This window comes from Pipra filicauda, unplaced genomic scaffold (genome assembly GCF_003945595.2).
Source record: "Pipra filicauda isolate LSUMZ 115617 unplaced genomic scaffold, ASM394559v2 scaffold45_size4122338_pilon, whole genome shotgun sequence".
Taxonomy (NCBI): domain Eukaryota; kingdom Metazoa; phylum Chordata; class Aves; order Passeriformes; family Pipridae; genus Pipra; species Pipra filicauda.
Window position 1 is genome coordinate 3,696,150 of NW_024104598.1, and position 19,751 is coordinate 3,715,900.

Genomic DNA, 19,751 nt, shown 5'->3' on the forward strand with positions numbered 1-19,751 from the left:
CTGCTGATGCCAAGTTCCCCCACCAAAAATTTCTTGACACTTGAACCGGTGCAGTGAGTGTGTTCACCCTTCAGCGTTTTGTGTTTGTGACTGGGGAGTTTTGGATCTGGTGCCAGCAGCCTTAAATCTTACCTTGTTATAGCAGACTTTTGTTGCTTATCTTCCTGGAAAAGGATGTGCTCCCACGACTTGAGATGAGCTCCAGACAAGTGCAAAATCCTCCATCTGGGTAGGAATAATGAGCCAGTTAAATAGCAGTTCTTCAGAAAAGGGTCTAGGACTCATAAACTAAACATAAATCCACAATATCTTGTAAGGGAACATGTACTAATCCTGCTCAGGGCTGGAAAAGCCTGATCTGGAGTACTTTATCCAGTTTCAAGCATCTTTTCACAAGAAAAATGTGTGTCATACAGTTTAAAGCCAAGAGGGGAGCAACAAAAATGAAAAGAAACCCAAGAAAACACGTCTTGGAAGAAGCTGGTGGAAGAGAGACGTTTGGCCAATGGGGTTTGCAAACTTCACTTTGGCTTCTGGGTAGAATTGTTGTTTGTGGGACACTGTTTGTCATCCTTGTCCTAGTCTGAGGTGCTCTGTGTTAATGCTGGAATTTGTTTGTAGCTCAGAGGGAAAAGCCTACAGGAGAGGAAAGGAAACAGTGGGAAACCCTGTGTGCACGCGTGGCCTCTGTGCCAGCTGCTTTTGGGAGCTCCTGGGTCACCATGTCCAAATCTTTGCTATTTCGGGCAACCACATCCCAGAATCCCATTCATAAATTTCTCAAGTACCACTACAAAAATAGTTTGGGTTTATTTTATTTATTTATTTGTTTGTTTTATTTTATTCTTTTGCCTCCATTGCTCTGGTATGAACCTCCTGCCTCTGCGCTGGAGCCTCATCTAAACTGATCTCTGAACTGAGCATTTTAAATGTTGATATAGTCACATGGGCACTTCATTTGTTCTTCATTGCCCTTTGGCTTCTTGACCACTCAATGAGGTAGGAGGAAAGAAGGTAATGAAGGAGTAGTTTTCTAGGTCTTTTACTGTCCTCTAGCAAGACAAGCTTCTCCCTCCATCACTACCACCACCCCCCCTGTCATTTTGCATGTTTAAATTTGAGCTCATGTGTCTGAAATAGGGGATGATGAGAGCTGCAGGCAATACCCCACAGAGAAATGCTGCTGTTGCTTGTTCATCTTTACTGGAAATACCTTGCTTGGTATACCCTGAACTGTAATTTTCCTTTCTCTGAGCAGTGTCTCACAGAGGGACACTTGTGCTGTGCTCAGCTGACACAGAAGGAGGGAGTCCTGAAGTATCCTGCAAATGCTAGACAGAGCTATCATGTGAGAAGTTTAGGAACAGCCTGTGTTTGAGCAGAACCACGTTCCACCATGCTGAGAGCCCTGATGGGCTTGTTAAGGATTTACAGTCACAGCAAAGCTATTTTTGTGGGTGTTCCTTGAAATCGAGAAGTCCTGTTTGGGCACAGGGTGGACAGGCAGTGGGTGTGCAGTTTGATCTGAAGGTGTTGGCTGCAAGTTGGTTTGGCACTGCTTGCTGCTGTTCTGATCTGAGAGCACCTCTGCTGGCAGTGGTGGCTTGAAGTTCTCAGCAGAAGGTGACTCCCAAAAACAAGACGCTGGGACTTGAGCAGAAACATCCTTGTCTTTGGTATTTACAAAATAAGGAGAGAACTGTCAGTAAATGGTAAAACCAATAATATCCTTCCCCAAACCCAGAAGGAAGGGTCTCCAGTTCAGGGGTAGAATGGACCCTGTGCCAGTGGTGGGGATATTGATGCATTTTAGGGGTGCAGAAGCTTGGCATCCCAGCTTGAACTGCACCCCTGAGGACTGAGCCCCTCGAGGATACAACCAGAATGTCTGGTTTGGTTCCTGGTGATGAAACAACAAGGCTTCACTCGGAAGGGCAAAGTTTGAAAAGGTCCCTGCAGGTGGGAATTTTATCTGTTGCACTGCATCTGTATTTTGCAATCTGTAAGTCTTCCAGCTGTGTGATGTGCCCCAGTGATGCTGGTGGGTTAATGACAGATAAATGGCTGTCTGCACAAGAAGATCCCCTTTTCCTCACCTCTTTTTTTTCCCCTAAGGCATAGATTTCCTAAGGCCTAGCAGCGGCACAACCAGTCCCTTTGGTTGTGCTGCTACAAAGTGTTTCCTTATTTAAACAGTGCTCCAGATTGTTTATTGACGGGGGTAAGTGATACAGCATCCAAACCTCTGGGAATCGCACCGTAAACTTCCCAAATAAATAGGCATAAGGAGAGGAGCCAAATAGGATACAAGTGCTCAAAAGCCTCAAGATGAGCAAGAAGTGTCCCTTTCCAGCAAGCAGTTGTTTTACTATGGAAAACAGCGTTTCAGATACACATTTTTCTACAGTTGGCAGATTTTGGTGCTTGGCTTCTTAAATCTTGTCGAAAAGGTCATAGGCTGAGTCCCTTCTAAGAGCCTGATGGCTGATTAGCAAGTGTAAAAATTACCAGACAAAGTACTTGATATTTTCTAGTCCAGGGGGATCCCAGTGGGGTGATGTGGGCATTGTTACACAGGCCTGGAGTAGGTGCAGTGATGCTTTTTTTTTTTCCTCTGGAACATCATGTTCAGGAGTGACAACACTGGTCTGTCGATACTTTCTCCTGTGAGAACTGGCACTCCAAAAGCTTTGGGTGGGGTCGAGTCGTACCTACGTTTATACTGGCTCCAATTTTCACTACCATTAGAGCATCCAGCCTTCCACAAAGTACAGTTTGGTGGTGTAGCACTGTGGGATGTTAATCAGGAAGATTTTCTTTGGTCTGTGAAGTTCCCTTGAAGTGTCTTGTTGGGCTGTTTTGTCTGGAGCTGTGCTGTGGTGGCATTTGCTGTCCTGCTTGCCCTGGGTCACAAGGACAAGAACCAGCCTGCAGGTGGAAAAGGAGTAAAGAATTCAAACTGCTGATCTGAGTTACAAATAATTCCTGAAGGAATATGGTTAGGGACAAGAGTTCTCAGGAAAGGAGTCTCAGTTTCATCTAAACAAAAATCGTGCTTGTGTTAAAATTAGGCAAAGAAAATAAGTAGATTCAGAAACATTACAGGTGTTGCAATATTGCTGAAATATTTCTTTATGTAATATGTAGTTATTCACAAAGGTACAATTGCTATGACCTGTTTGGGGGCACCAAATTTACATGTGTATTGGTGGTGGAGGAGCTGATTCAGTGGAAGCTGTTCCTCAGGGAGGAGATCTGACATAGCTTCCCCTAATCAAGTCCCCCACCAATTAGCCCCCCTATCCCTCCCAGTGTATGGTCTCTTATGGGCTATAAATCCAGGGTGATGGATTACACACACATTCTATATCCAGCACATTTGCTGCTGTTCCTCTATGGCTCCCAGCTGGCAGCAAATTTACATCACTTGGAAGGTCGTCTTGGGTTTTTTTGAGATTTTTTTATCATGTGAAGGAGGGAAACAGGGCCACGAGAGGGTGATGCCCTGATCCTGTTTGTTGAGCCAGGTGAGCTGCCTCCCCCTCTGTACATCTTTACCAAGCAGCTCATGGAAAGGGTGTCTTGGTCTTGAATTGGGCTGGAGCCTGACAGTGTGAAAATAAAAATTTACACCCCTAGGTGTTTTTTTTCAGCCGCTGCAACCGATTCAAATATTTTAAATATCATATGTCCTTCAAATGAGTGCACTGTGCAGTATCTGATCCGGTGCTGTCGTGCCTGTTCCACCATAAATGCCGTTGCTGCATCATATCACTTCCCAAAGTATCTCAGATACATGCCCAGTCATAATTAAAAAAAAAACCAAAAACAAAAAATAAACGAGGTCAGTAAAGCAAACGGTTCAAGGCTGTATCTCCACTCAATCAGAATTGCAACACCTTTGTTTTTATTTAGCTAGTTGCCCTCTGTTCCTTTAAATTCCAATATTGACATCACTGCTGTGATCAGGGAGAAGGACTTTTCTTTCTCTTAATCAGCAATAAGTTTTTTGCAGGTTTAAAAGCAATCACTTCAAGATAATTTCCAAAGAGCTTGAATATTTTCTTTAAAAACCCTAAAAATATAGACTATTTATGAGACTAGAATTGTAGCTGACAAAAATGCATCCTGTGTTTTGTAAACCAGTTGACTGAACCAACCAGCGTAGAATGTGTTATTAAAAAGCAATAAAGTTTTCAAATAACAGTTTACAATATATTTTGAAAGAGTTTATGGAATAACAGATACACTAAAAGACAGTATCCAAAAAAATTACTTTTCTAAACATTTTGGTAAAACAAGATTTTTTTTTTTCATGTAGAGTATTATTTTTCTAAATGTTTCAATGCTTGAAGATAAGCAATATATTAAAGTTTAATTCCATTTTATTCTACTGTTTAGGGGTTTTTAACACAGAACAGATAAACATTTACCAGATAAATGAACAGCACATTTTCCTTTTTCAAAAAAAAGAAGACAGAAAATGAAATATTATTCTGCTAACCAAAACAAAAAAAACCCACCACAATCAAAACTTGTCTTAAGCTTATAAACTTAATCACACTTTAGGGGAAAATAAATTCCTTTCCTAAATTCTAGCATGAAACCTTGACCCTCTCTAAATAACAAGGTTACCACATCTTCAATGTCTTTCTCAGGAAATATGAAAACAAATAATGTTTTCTCTCTATCTGAGTTGATGTCAAATGTTTGCTCTTGGCAGGAGTTGCTGTTTCCTTTCTTACCCAGAATATCTTTGGGCAAACCCTCATCAGTCGTGTGCATGGGATGTGTTTTGCTCTGATTCACGGTGGAACAGCCACAGTTTGGGAATTAACAGAATATTTGGCTACAGAAGGGAAACACTGTTTGAAAATACGCAGTTTCTGGGCTTAGTTGGTTGGGTTCACACATTTATGGTGCTCAGAGTTGTTTCCTCAGTGGAGGAGGATTCATACCTGATAATAAGGAGAGAGTAGTGAGAGTTTGTCATGGGAAGCCTGATGATGATGCTACTTCTGGTTGCCAGTCTCTTTCTGGGGATGATTTCTCAAAGAATAAGGAACAAGACGGGAAGGACTCCCCCTTTTGCTGTTTATCTCACACTTTTTGAAATAGAACACTGGACTGCAGTTGCCCTTTATTATTAGTGCATTAGTGTTTAACATGCTTATCGTAATTAGAAAAACTGTGGGTTTTTTGGTAGGACATCTCTTTGATTTTGCCAAGATGTCCTTGTTTGTACATGGATGGAACACAATGATCTTTCAAAATATGTCTGTCTCAGGTTCTCATGATAAGAATTCATTGGATTTGCTGTTTGGTTTTTTGGAGAGAGCAGTGTTAAGCACCTGCGGGCCGGCTGTGGACCCAAGTCCCTCCAGCAGAAATCTGCTCCTATAATCCATACCTTTGGGATGGATTCGGAGCCTCTCGTGGAAAAGTACTGCTGCAGAACAAAGAAGAACGAGTTAGGAGTGAAACTTAAAAATTTGGAGGGAGGTTTTGGCCCCTTTGCCTTTGACCACCTGCAGCAACCACAGAGCCCTCCATGCTCTGCTCCTTTCCATTTTACACTTGACAACAATTCCATGGCAGTTTCCTCTCCTTTGTTTTTCAGTAGGAAATGTGAATTCATTGATTTTTTTGAATAAGCCTTTGGATAATCCAGGCTTGTTAATAAGCCTGTCCCCTGTTACAAAACCTACAGGGCAGCTGTTAACACTTGAATCTTGGGTGCTCCTTTGATAGGAAGGTGTATTAGATAATAAATATCGTCAAAAGCTCCTTAAGGAAGGGGATTGGTGATCCTGGGCTCGGCCCTGCTGTCATTACCAGCTTCCCTGCTGAGGGCCAAACTGCAAAGAATGTCTGTCCCTGCTCAGACATTTCAAGTGTGCTTTTCATCTGGAGGTCTCAAAATGCCTTACCAAGGCACTGGCCCAGTCCTTCCCCTTGCCTGCACTGAAGGGGAGCTGTCTTTGCTGATGGATTAGCCTTCTGCTCCAAGAATTTTGCCACTCAAGATGGGACCTAAGGAAACCTAAGGAGTAGTATCTTATTTTCCTGCAGCCTGTGTTTCTGCATCCTTTGGCAAAAGGGAAAGCTTCTTTGGCTGGCACGTGGCACCTTCCTGGAGCATCAGCCTCTCTGTGGCAGTCAGATCTCAGCTCTTTCTGAAAAACATGCCTGGTTGCATCATCACTTCTTAGGTCTTCTGCCTCTGGAATGCCTCAGCTTAGTTAATTAAGGCTGGGGAACGCAGGGAATGGCATTCTCATGGATAGACAAGAGTTAATAGAGCTTTTCCCAGTCATTGATTTGCGTTCCCTTGCCCAGGGAGGGAAATTATTTCAATGGCCAGTGAGACTTGCCTGTTTATTGTCATAAATCAGTGCTGTTCTGCATCCAAGTTAAAACTGCAGGGGTGTGAAGAAAACTTGAGAGAGCCAAGCTTTTACTGAGGGCAGGATCTGGTTTGATTTCCTCAAAGAGCACAGAGGTAGAGGCTGCACTGGGACCTTGGCTGAATATCCCACACCACCATCTCACTGGCAAATCAGCTCCACCTGCCCTGGCACACCCAAAAAACATATAGAAACAAGGTGGAGCTCTGCCCTACAGAACCCAACCCTGAGCACAGTGCCTGCCTCTTCCAGGGCAAACCTAGAGGAGCTGCAGCTCCTGAATGTGGTGACTGTATCCCAAACCTTTATCAGGTTAGCAAAGCCTTCCAAGGCATCCTTGCCTAAGTGTCTGTGGTCTGAGTGCCCTGGTGACTTTGTGTGGAAATGTAAACACGAGTGCAAGTGTTTCAAGATTAGAACTTTAAATGGGAAACCTCTGGGATAAAGAGCAGCTTTGCCAGTCAGTTCATGCCATGGCCTGAGCCTCAAATTTTAGTCTGTGACTGAGATTTTACAGTAAAACTGGTAATTTTTGGACCCTCATTTTCACATGTTTGGTTTAAGGAGCCTTTTGTAATAGCCTGGTAGGGGAAAATGTACTCAATATTTTAAGCATATTTAGACATCTTAAAAAGCTAGTAAGAGTTTAGGTGTGTTGTCCCAATACATACCAATTCCCTCCCCATAATCTCTATTTTAGTATTTTTTTCCTTTCATCTTGCTGCTTCCACTGATAAAAACTCTTCCCTCAGAACATACAGACAAAAATAATGAGCATCATAACCCTTCAAAATGTAACTAACAGAATTCATAGAACATGGATTCAGTGGCTCTTGCATATCTAGTCCATTCTCATGTTTTCATGATAGACTTGAGCATGGCTTTAGTGCCAAAAGAAGCAAATCTGAAATGTTTTTCTGGTGTCTGGCAGAAGAGGAGTGCTGAATTTAGGTATATTAGAAATCTGTCTGAAAGCAGACTTAATAGACCATTAAATAGTTGTTGGTAATTGGGGTGGAAAAAAGTGCAATTTGTTTTGGGTTGGGTTGGGTTGGAGACTTTCTGTATCTTTATAAAATGTCAGATTTCACAGGCTCTAAATAAACAGACAGTGATATTATGGTAGAATTGATATTTTCTAGTCCTTTATGTGCTGTTGAAAAATGCCATTTCAGTCAAAAATGTTCATTTTACTATCACAGGAGTTTTCAGGTGATTTTTGCCCTTTGTTTTTGTATTTCCCACTTCACAAGGCTCGTGTCAGATCAGATGCATTCAAGCCTGGGGCTCCAGACCCTGCAAACAGGGTAAATGAATCTTTAAAAACAAAAATAGAAGGGCAGAAATAGAAATGATGTCGTAGCTGTGCGTCCTTCTAACCTGCATTTAAGATGTCAATGATAATAATAGATCAATAACTTTAAAGCTGTAAACAGCCTTCCAGGAAAGCTGCAGCCCCACTCTAGAGACCCACCATTCTCAGTACTGAGAAGCAGAGCTAAGCCATTCAAATAATCCTGCCAGGAGCTGAATTTTTTCCACCCATGTGACAGACAGCAGTTGGTTTTCAGCCTCCCAAATACTGGACACAAAGTCTCTGTCCCTTCAGTGTGATGCAAAGGGCCCACAAAGTTGTCGGCATCAGGCATATTAAGATTATTCAGCTTTAAAACTATTTCTAGCCTGTAAAGGAAACTGTCCATGGAGTCCAAGTTTTATTTCACTGTTTGATCTTTTCCTTTTTTTTTTTTTTTTAATGGATTGGATCATAACATCATGTTTGATTCATTAAGGTAATAACCAGTACAGACCTGGGCTGCGAGTCTTAAAATAAATGGAAAAGCAAAAGAGATGGGAGAGTTCCAAGGTGTCCCTACTTAGTGTGGTGTTGGGGAAGATGAAAGGGGCATTTCTGCAGATCCTGAAAGGATGGACAGGAGGTGTCAACATCCCCAAAGGCATTAAACTTGCCCCAGGGTAGGTTGGTTGCCTTTTCCAGCAGCCCTTTGCCAGCCAGGCCAGGCAGCGCTAGGAGTGAAACCCGCTGCCTCGCCACAAGTAGCACAGCTGGAGGCAACATCTGGCTGTTCACAACTGGAAAGGTGAGGGAAAACTTAAATCAGCTGGCCCCAGGTGTGGATCTAATCAGGGCTCAACGTCTGGGCTTTGAACAGAACAGAAGTTCAGGACATGCAGGAGCGCTCCTTGGAGAGCGCTGCGGTTCCTGCTGCTGGTCCCGGGCCAGTGCCTCGTAAACAGGTGTCAGCAGCCCAAAAAAGAACTGCCCTCTCTGCCAGCAGTGGGTATCCTCGCTGGCATTCCCGTGGCAGAGATTCCAGGGCTGGCAGGAATGACCCATTGGTCAGGAATGAGACGTGCTGCTGGGGTGGCAGGCTGAGCCTCCCGTGGCATTTGCCTCGCCTTGTTTCTCCTGAGGATGAAGGAGGGATTTTGGGCTCCAAACCTGGCAGCCTCTATATATACAGTATGTATATATACAGTAGTGTATCAGGAGTGGGCTAAGAAAAGGAGGAAGTGATAGGTGAGTCACTTGTGAGAATTATATTTTTTTTCTTCTTAGCCCAAGGATTAACCTCCGACTTTGGAAGATGCAGGAGGCAAAGAAGTGGGTCAGAATGTGCTGAAGAGGGATTCTGCTGCTAGGGGGCAATATGTAGCAAGCAAAACCACATTTAGGCATTTTATCTCGGTATCTTATCAAAGTTTTTTCTTAAAAAAAGGACCCAAATCCAAAAAAATAGCCCACATATTGGTATAAACAAAATGTTCAACCTTTACTTGTGGGTAAAGGTTCTTTTAGCATATGTGTGTGTGTGCAGATGACTTCCTTAATATGCACCCTCCCTATCTCAGCAGGGTCATTCTGAGTGACTCTTGAGTTTTCATTCTGAATTCTATCATAATTTATGTAAAGCAAAAAGATAAGAATATGGACATTTCAAAGTCTTAAATCACGTGGTCTTGTAACTCTCCTGCTTATTCCTTGTTGAGAACAACTGAGAGAGTTAACTCAGGTGTCTTTATGACTTTTCTGTTCTACCACTTTCTTACACTCCCTAAAAAAGAAAGCAAGAGGAGATAAGGGAAGGCAGCTTCAGCAACATTATTGGTTTCAGGGAAATAGTTTTTCATTTCTTTATATATACTCATGCTGACCTGATGATGCTCATCTTAGAAATAGTGCAGGATATTTCAGTAAAAACTGCATGGTGTGAATGTAATGTTTATATTCATTTTAATGCTAAAAATATTTTTTTTTGTCTGAGAATACTCAGCAGCTATGCCTGATTATGACTACAATATCAATCAGCTGCTTGACTGAGCCTGTGGCTGGTCAGGGAGAAAATACACCCATTTCTGGAGCAGGGTTTTGGTGCTGGTTCACCTGGTGATCAATGGAGAAGTCCAACTGTCTAAATGAGGAAAGGCTACAGCATAATGTGCCAAATTTCGGTGGTGGGAAATTTATCATTACTTAGTGTTACTTTTTGCAAGAAGAGTTTGAGAATTTTCACAGCTGCAACTGAAAACTGAACAAAGGAACAGGTATTTTCAAGTTTGAGGGGGGTTTTTTTACGGATTCAGTCTTGTTTCCCATGTTGTTCAGAGTGAGAGACTCACTGGAGATTCAGAGGGAGAAGTAGCTGCTGTGGAGACACCAGCCATGCACAGACCCCAGTTTCTGTCCTCATGTTCTCACCTCTGGGGTTCACAGAGGTTTGTCTGCTCCAGGTGAACACAGTGCTTGCTTATTTCTGTGCTGGAAATGGCACAGGGCTCGTCGTACCTGATGCATCTCACAGGGAAACAATTTCAGAATCTCTCTAACTTTGCTGCAGTTTGCAAGGTTGTTGTGGCATCTCCGTGCTCTGGATTGCAGTTGGTGGCTCAGTGTAATCCACAGCATTCCAGGATCTCTGGCAGAACTTCCACAGAGAGCAGAAGGTGGTTTAGGAGCTGCTGCAAACATCTGTTTCTATGCCTTCTCTTTTTTGCTCTCCCATGTTACCTCACTCCTAACAAAAAAGGAACAGCTTTAAAGGTATTTGTATGGTCCATAACCTATGGAGCTCTTCTAAACACAAATGCTGCCTAAAGGTCAGTTCTTTTATTCCAGCAATGAAAAATACAGGCTTATTAACTGCAAATATGGGAATTACCTGGCAGTGCCTGTGCTAAGGAAGGTAGAAACTCCTAAGCATCTGATTTTCACCAAATGCCTTCTAAAACCTGGTTCATGGATGGGATTGAAATTGATATCAAGTGCTTTTCAGTTTTCCTACACTCTTACAGAATGTGGATGTTTTGAGTCAGGTGAGGAACACTTTAAAGTATTCCTTTAAAGTATTTAAAATTCTGTGTTGTACACTTGGCAGGGTGTTTTGTGATTCATAGCAAATATTGGGAAATGACAAAGCAATACATGATAAAGTCTAAAAGAAGCATTGGGTGGGTCTGAGTCTATGTTCCAGGAATATTAGGGACTTCTGCTGACTGGAAATCCGTGGGTTTTTAAACAATCACCTGTGGATACAGAGGAGAAAGGGTGGATTGGTTTTATAGCTGTGTTGAAATATATTAAGTGCTTCTTCGAGTCTTTGTTGTAGTGTCTTCTGCTTAGTAAATAGAAGAGAGTGGGTTAGTCAGCATTAGAAGGAAGCAAAGCTAGCAATTTTTACAATGCTCTCCTCTTTCAACTCCCAACAAAGAGATTAGGATGTCACTCTACCTGAATTAAGGCATTAATGTGATTTGCACTCTTCATCTAACACCTACTATCTTGCCATAAATAATTCTGAACATTAATTTGAGATTTAATTATTGCCCTTGTTTAATATAATTAGCACAAAATAGAGATTCGTGTTTTTAAGTCTTCAAAATACTCCATTCCATGTAAAAAGTTCTTTTGTGTTCTGCAACAGAAGGCTTTGACCTCTGCCAAATCAGCACAAGTGAACTGGTTATAATCCCTGTGTGTTTGTGATTACCAAAGTGGTTTGGATGGCTTTACTGGGTATTAAATCCTGACATCACCTTTGAGTACAGAAATCAAACTTGTTGTAATTAAGATTCTATCAAGAAAGCTCTCACAATTCACATCGTTTCCAGTAGTCATAATAAGCCAGAATTGTGTGATTCACTGCCTACCTGAAGCATTTGTTCCTTCCGATATTGCCAGGCTGCTGATGTGTGAACAGGAGTATAAATATTTACCTGTGGATGGGGGATTGTTTGGGCTTGCACAATAGTCCTGAATCATCTGAGCAGGTCTCCTTGCTCTGTGCTGTGGACTTAACAAATACTGCTCAGAAGTGCAGCTCCAGGGAGGTTGTTTGGACTCAATGAAGCTTGTGATTTTTCTGCTCTAAAGCTATTCCATCCCAGCTGTAATTTCTAAACTAGGACTTTTCAATTCACAGGTCCATTATGAGATGTACTAACTATTCAGATTCATAGTCAGGAGAAGGTGCTTCCCTTCCAATATCCTCTGTAATCTGCTGAAGTAACTTGGTTTTGCTTCATACAGGTGTGAAAGGAGGAAAAAGAAGAGTGGACATTTACAGCACTTAACCCACTGTTTATACAGAGTTGATTCAGACATCCTTCCAAATAGAAATGCAGGTTGTTACGCTTATGAAGTTCCAAAAGTTATTTTATTATTTTATGAATATTTTACAGCTTGAGTACACAGGGTTCTGCAGCTGATCACACTTGTTTCAATTCCCGTTGTTCAGGGATTCTGCCTGTATGTGCATGTATATGTTGGGAAAAAGAGAACATACATATATAAGGAATTGTTACAAACATGCTAATTGCTCCCATGAGACAGAGGATTTATTTTTTTGGGGGCTGCATCTCTATATTATTCCAGAAAAAGCTTCTTTAACTGTTACAAGTGGCTCAGCGAGTTGGAAGATGCTGCCCCAAGATCACAAGCGTGGCGTCTGTTCTGAGGGAGCTATTGGAGACTTTTAAAGAAAAGCCAAGAGCAGCAGCACAGATCTGCAGAGATGTGGGTGTTCCACGCTGTGCACACGGATATATGAGGATAATTGATGCCCAGATTTTATGGTGAGGTGATGATGTTAATGAGCACTGAAGTTCCCAGGAAAGCAGCCTGGAGAGAGCTGCTTGGGGCACCAGATTTCCCAGAACTGAAACAAAGATCCACAAACTCGTGGTGTTTTCAAATCCCAGACAAGCATAACTGCAGCTGTGACTTCCATAATAATAATGTTTATCTTTCTCTGATAAGCTCAAGAGATGTACCAAGGTCTTGGCTGCATCTTCCTCCTCTGCTGCTGCAGGTTGTTCTCCATGTGAGCTCCTGCACATCACCAGGTTCTTTCAGTGCCCTCCCAACATTACAGCTGGCTCAGGTTGCTTGGGGCCACGTGTGGTCGAGCTCTGACCATCTCCAGGGATGGATGGAGATTTGTAGCTTCGCTGGCTCCTTCCCCATCATGTTGTCACCCTTGTTGTTAGAGAATTGAGGGGGGTTTTTTTAATGTCTGGTCATAATTTCCTTTGTTGCAACTCGTGTCTGTAGCCTCCCATCCTTTTGCTGTGCACCTGTGGGAAGAATCTGGCACTGCTGTGTCTGTGCCTGCTCAGTTGGCAGTGGAAGGCAGGAATGGGAACCCAACATTTGCCTTTTCTTTGGGCTGCAGAGACAGAGTGTTGAACCAGTTGCAGCAACCACTGCCTGTTGTAATATAACTGCTATTATAGTGTACTCCTCTGCATGGTTTTGTTGTTTGGGAAAGCTAATTTGGCAGCCCATTAAAGGCTAAATTCTAAAATTCTTGCTTTATCTTCAGTCTTTAAATGAGCAAGTCCTGCTCCTCTGTAGTTTAAAAAAAAAAAATACAGTGCTGCAGTATTTTACTTCAATGTCAAAATGAATAAAATCTTGGAACACTGTGCCTTGTATTGCTTGAATAAGTGCACACATGCAAATACTAGTTTGCATTTTGTCAGTTAGCTGGTTGCTGAGTTTGTAGTGAAATTTTTATATTAGATCCTTTAGCCTACCTATATACTTAAGTACTAAGTGGAAACAGTTTAGATCCGTGGCAGGTTGAGAGGGAGAAAAGCCCAGATTTTCAAGACCACTTAAAGAAGGATGGTTCAGTAAATCTGATGCAGTATACAGGTACTTGAAGGGAGAGTCTCAACTTAGTTTTTCAGCATGAACAGGTGCATGTTGAAGGACAAAATGCCGACTGAAAATGGGAGAGCACCGTGCCGCCTATCCTCACCAGCTCATTCTCAGGCAGTTTTCCTCTTTTCCCTCTTTTTTTTCCTTCTGTTGCCAAGAAATAGAATCCTTCTATGAGACCATAAACACATCCTGGGACACCAGTGCAGGGAAAAAAGTTAACTGAGCACTGAATTAACTGAGCGCTCCTCCTCTGGACAAGGAGGAGACCCAGGTAGGGCTGAAGAGGGCTGAGGAAAGCTGAGAAGGGAGGCACAGAGAAGGGGTGGGAGCCCTGCCCGAGGGCTCATTGGCAGAAGAAGGCAGGAACAGGATACGTTTCAGCTTTTGGGCGGCTCTGGGAGGAGCAAGGGTTGGGAATTAAAAGTGTCTTGATAAAATTGGTCGTTTTCAGACGGAGACAGTGAGTTTCATGGGGTGGATTTTCTGCCAGAAGATCTCAGCGAGGTTCCAGAGGAGACAGGAATGAGGGTGAACAAGAAATACTCCTGCCTACCTGCTGAGGAGAAGGGGATCCACATCATCAACATCCGAGCTATTGAGGACATCGGATATGACCAGCACGAGAGCACAGTGAGTAAAGGACTTGCCAGATGTCTCATAACAGGCATCCTGCACTTCACCCCCCAGCTTATTTCTCATTCCTTCCATTCCCAGGGTGCTCTGAAATCCTCTCCCTCTGGTTTTCAAAGGTGCTGGGAAGGATTGCCACCAGCCACAGGACAGGGTTTGTTCTTTGATGTGTGAAAAGGGGAAGCAAGGGAGCCTAAAAAGGGGGTCAGCTCTTCTCAGAGTAAGGAATCTGGCAATAAGGCTGTGGCAACCTCCTTGCCCATATGGAGAAGAACAGAAAAGAATGTCTAAAATTTCATGCAAAAGCTGTTGTTGTCATAGGTAACATTAAACTAATATTGTGTGGCACACAGTAGAGGTTAGATATCCTGTGTCATTAATTGTGCCTTAGTTAAATTCTGTAACACAGATTTTAAAGGCAGTTAGTAATATGAACACCCAACATGATTACGGGTTGGTTATGTCATAAACACATAAAAAGAAGTTTATTCAGGTGAAGGAATCGAGGAGGAGTGGGCTGTGTAACAGATCTTGCTGGGGAAAGAGGTACCAGAAAAATCAGCATGTGTTTTATTGTGTTTGGGCTTAGTTAGGATGGAGGACTAATTTGTCAGGGCGTAAACATCTCTCCTGCTGTGGTAAAACTGAAATGTCTTTCCTCTGTCTCATTCTCAACTGAAGGGACATGAGTTTTACATGGTCTAAGTCCATGCAAGTCTGTATTTCAGCACAGCAGCCCTGCAAGAAAGCCTGTGGCCCGTGAGGACCTTTCAGCATTAATACCCCGCCCTTAAAATAATCTGGCCACTTATTTATTTGCATCCTGTTTGCAGTGGGACATAGCTATTCTCATATATTAATGAATTTACTGAGCCTTCAGCAGCCACGGTGCAGCACCTTCTCCTAAGTTATCAGCTTTGCACATGGTCAGCTTTCCAAGAGGAAAGTCCAAAGAACTGTGAAGGAGCTCTCATTCTCATCTGGTGCTTCAGCCCAGTTTTTCAGAAACTGCTGTTTAATTAATTAACATGATCAATGCATCTTTAAAAGTTAAATACAATCCGGTTAGCTACCATTTGTTAGTATTTGGTTCCTGTAGAAATTTGCATCAGTGAGTTGCCTGCCACAAAGCTTGCTTTAAAAAAAACCCTCCTGGATTCACGGGTGCGTGCCAGTAATCATGAAACAATTGGAAATAACAGCTATTAACGGTCCTTTATGTCGAAGTTGTGCTTAAGAACTAAATGGGAATATCTAGGTAGGGCACAAACATGAACAGCCTGTGCCCTGAAGAGTTTGTCATGGCTAAATAACCCTCCATGGAACAGGGGAAAGAGGGAAGAGGACAAAGAGTGAACTCCACGGTGGCACCAAATATTATATTATTTTATTATGTATGTATTTATTTGGTGTAAAATGTTCAGGTTAGTGGAAAAGAGAGATACAATATATCTGATTACACTTGTCTAATGACTTCTTCAGCGTGATTTGTCCTCCCTCCAAACCGACAGAAATGGGCTTTGCTGCTTGAATTTGTTGCCTGGGTAAACATCTCTCCCCAAGACAAAAAGGGAGGGACAGACTGTCCCTTAAAACCACTGATTTGTACTTGTGGCAGCTGGGACCTGCCCTCCCCAAAGTGGGGTTCAGACAAGTGGCCAAATCTGTGTGACACTGAGTGGGTTTTGGTGAAGTTTGGGCTGTATTGGCAGTGATACGATGTACAGTAAACTCAGAGGCTCCTCTTTTCAACTGGCATTTAAAGATTGGACTGTCTTAGAATCTACTCCTTCCCAATAACTTATATTCATGGTTTTATGTACAAAACAAGCAGGTTTACAGATCCCAAGTGGATTTTAACCTATATGATTTTCAACTGATGGCCAGTTGCTTTCTTTTGTAGCAGAAATCCTTTTCCCTATGCAGGGCATTAACATTCTTTTGTAAAATTAAAAGCCAGAAAATGTCCCTGAAAAGCTACTCCCATGATGAGTAGTTTTTGTAAAAACAAATGCAAGTTACTAGTGAATTCTGAATTTTTTTTTTTTAATTTTTTTTCTTTAGTCTGTGCATCTCCAAGAGTAGAATTGTGAATTATGCACGAGAAATGCTGCGAAAGTAGAAATGAATAATTGTTAGTACATTTTTTTATGTTTCTGCAGTTGTGCAGTTTTCAGAGAAAGGCTTGGAAATGGAATCATTTGTAAAACAAATGCAAGTTACTAGTGAATTTTGAAATTTTTTTTTCTTTAGTTTGTGCATCTCCAAGAGTAGAATTGTGAATTATGCACGAGAAATGCTACAAAAGTAGAAATGAATGATTGTTAGTACTTTTTTTTATGTTTCTGCAGTTGTGCAGTTTTCAGAGAAAGGCTTGAAAATGGAATCACGTGGAATGTCTCGCCTTCCTTGCATCTTGCAATGCTTACACGGCATTAATTCGGGTTGGGAATAAAGCCTTTGCCACCATCAGATTGCATAGTGACATAGGTTTTATAAGTGGGGGAGAAAAAAGTGATGAAACTCAATAAGCAGTGAACCCACTTCCCTGGCCACGGTCCATCCGCGTTTTTGGCCGCGCTGCAGGACCAGCTGGCTCCCTTCAGTCTCTATCTAAGATGATCTCTTTCTCAGATGATATGAACTTGCAATGGTAGATAAGAGAAGTGAGAAATGTTTCCACATGATATTAATCTGTTTGTCAGAATTGCAGCATTGCAGATGTCACGGGTGGAAAAGGACAGATGATCTTAGTGGCGATTAACCCCCAAAGGAGAAAACCAAACCCACCGAGTAGCTGACTTATGAACTAGTGTGCTGGTGATTAGATTAAATCCCAGCCATCTAATCTATTTATTTCTGGCCAGTAAAATCCCAGCTGGCTATCAGTAAAATTGAAGGTGTTAACTTGCAAAAATTTTGTGAGTAAGTAGCACGGGGTGGGGGGTGGTGGGACTCCTCCCATCCACTGGCTCTTTGAACGCAGGTCATTGTGTGCTCCAGGCAAGAAGGAGGCCTTGATACGAGGGATGGTCTGTCTGGTGTCCTTGTTGGCCTGTGCATTCATTGTTCCTCTCTCTCTTCTTCTCTCCACACCCCTGTTCCCTGCTTCCAGCTATTAAATTCCCTGTCCAAAAATCCGGATGCTGACTGCAAATACGGACTCTACTTCAGAGATGGCAAGAGGAAAGTAGACTACATCCTTGTTTATCACTACAAGAAGTCCTCAGCAGGGAAGACACTCTCCAGGAGAGCTCAGCAGAATGACTCAAGTGTCCGAAGCACCAAGCAGGACCAGCCGCTTCCCGGGAAGGGAGTGCAGCTGGAAATGGGGGAAAGTGAACCTCACATGGATTACCATGAGGACGACAAGAGGTTTCGCAGGGAGGAGTATGAAGGGAACCTCGTGGAGGCTGGTCTGGAACTGGAACGTGATGAGGATGTAAGGATCCATTGCAAACAGTTAGAGAGGATAAGTGGTGGTCAAATCCTGGGAGATGCTGAGCCCCTCTTGTGAACCTGACTCTGATCGAGGTTACACAAGCCCAGCTCTTGCAGAATTTGATGTCAGTTCTGGCAGTGCCATCCTCACCCACGGATTTAATCCGCATCACAGGAGTGTGCCAAGGTGTTGTTGATGGCCCAGTGAGGTGAAGTCCCTGACTTTTCCTGGCCAGGACTCATGGCACATCCACTATTGCAACACAGCTCGTTGGTGTGTTGTCGTATCTCTTAGCCAGGCTTAAATTGCTCTGAAGGCTGAGCCCAGTTTGGTGGGTTTACAAAATGCAGTGCTTTGAGTCCACTGGTAATTCCAGTTCTGAGGAAAAAAAATACCTGATACAGGGACATTTTTATCCCTCTACAGAGACCAGAAGGGAATTTAATTTGCAGGGGAGGTTTCTGGTGCACGCTTGGGCGCGTGGGTCCATGCTGCAGTTTGCTCTTTCCATTCTTAGACATGAACGGTACAGCTTGTAACTCCTTTCACCTGTACCCTGAAACCACTACATTCTATTAAAAGACCATCAGCCTGTGTAAAAAAATGATGTGTGTGAAGTGCTGCCAGTGTGTGATTAGTAGGAATAGACACAGCCATATTCATTTCAAAGAAAGCTATTACAATTAACTGATCCGACCAATATGCCAGAAACTCCTGAGGGAGAGGGTAAACATTTATGCTGGTTTTATTTACAGGATCTAAAAGCTGAGATAAACATTTAGACCCCCTGAAAAGAGTGTTAGGAAAATAAATCCACCACCTACTCCTCACAAATTTGACATTTACTCATTTTATATATTGTATATATTATATATATATACGTATGTAATATATATTTTTTGCATGGTCTAATGCAAAAAAACCTTAACAAACCTTTCCCTTCTCTGTCTTCCAGTGAAAATAAGACTTGCTTTCTGTCCAACTTGCAGGTTGTTGCAGTGAACTGAAAGCTTGTCTGTGCCAAGTCACAGATATTTAAATCCTTTGCAAGATGGGAGGTCCCACCTGTGACATGTAATATGATTTCAAATTATGCAGAAGGGCTCAGGGTTCAAGCCAGGGCACTGTAAAAGAGAGAGAACTCTATCCTTTCAGTGCAAGATACCAAAGCAGATCAGGAAAGTATAGAGAAGACTCAGGGATTTACACAGTATAGGGGGGGAAAACCTGCAATCACTGGGGCTTGAAAAGCCACAAAGTTGCATGGGAGGCCTTACTGATTCCAAAAGAGCAAAAGTTTCTTAAACAGATGATGATAAGTCACTTTATAAGTCACTTTAACTCTCTTCAATGAAGTGCCTGGATGGGCACACACAGAGTTGTGGTCAATGGTTTAATATCCAAAAATAACTGATTAAAACAAGACAGTCTGGACAGGGCTTGGAGCAACCTGGTCTTTCCATGGCAGGAGTGTTGGAACTGGATGATCTTTAAGGTTCCTTCCAACCCAAACCATTCTCTGGTCCTCTGATTAACCAATTTCTGGAAATCCAGTGAGGAGTAAAGCTGTGTGAGAGCTCATTGTTGTACTGCCTGAGTTGGTACAGCAGCAAGGTTAGAAAGATGCATTAAAGGTCATTTTTCTTCTGTTTGCTGAACGCCTCCTGGTTTGATATCATTTGTCCAGTGCCTTTGAAATGATTGCTCCAGTGGGAGTAAACATGGGTGTATGTGGGAGTGCCAGGAGCAAACATCCATGTCCGGAGCTCAGAGAATTAGTGGGCTGCAAGAACACCACTAACACTGTCATTAAACTTCTATCTTTCTTTCCTTTTGTTCTGTTGAGTTCTTCCTACCGGTTTTCCTGATCATAATGTGTAGTGTTTTAATGTAAATAACTCACATTCGGTTCTGAGGCTGCTCCTTTGAGACACTGGGCAGCTCTCAGGAGGCTCTCTCAGTCCCAGTAATTACAACTCACTCACAAAATCATGCCATTTGGCTGCATGCCTGTGCTTCACATTTAACTGGCTTTGCCTGTATTCGTGTCCATAGGCATTAGCTTTTATTTCCCGAACAGTTTTTA

At 42.5% G+C, this 19,751-nt stretch overlaps 1 protein-coding gene across 2 annotated transcripts in view; it reads left to right on the forward strand.

The window, feature by feature from the left end:
* The window catches only part of ANO1 (anoctamin 1), a 79,203-nt gene that overhangs the window by 19,106 nt on the left and 40,346 nt on the right, over window positions 1-19,751 (forward strand). For both annotated transcript variants that reach the window (XM_039386034.1, XM_027732449.2), the window contains exons 2-3: window positions 14,045-14,223; window positions 17,339-17,665. In XM_039386034.1, coding sequence (XP_039241968.1) covers window positions 14,045-14,223; window positions 17,339-17,665 — 506 coding nt within the window. The remainder of the gene's footprint in view (window positions 1-14,044; window positions 14,224-17,338; window positions 17,666-19,751) is intronic.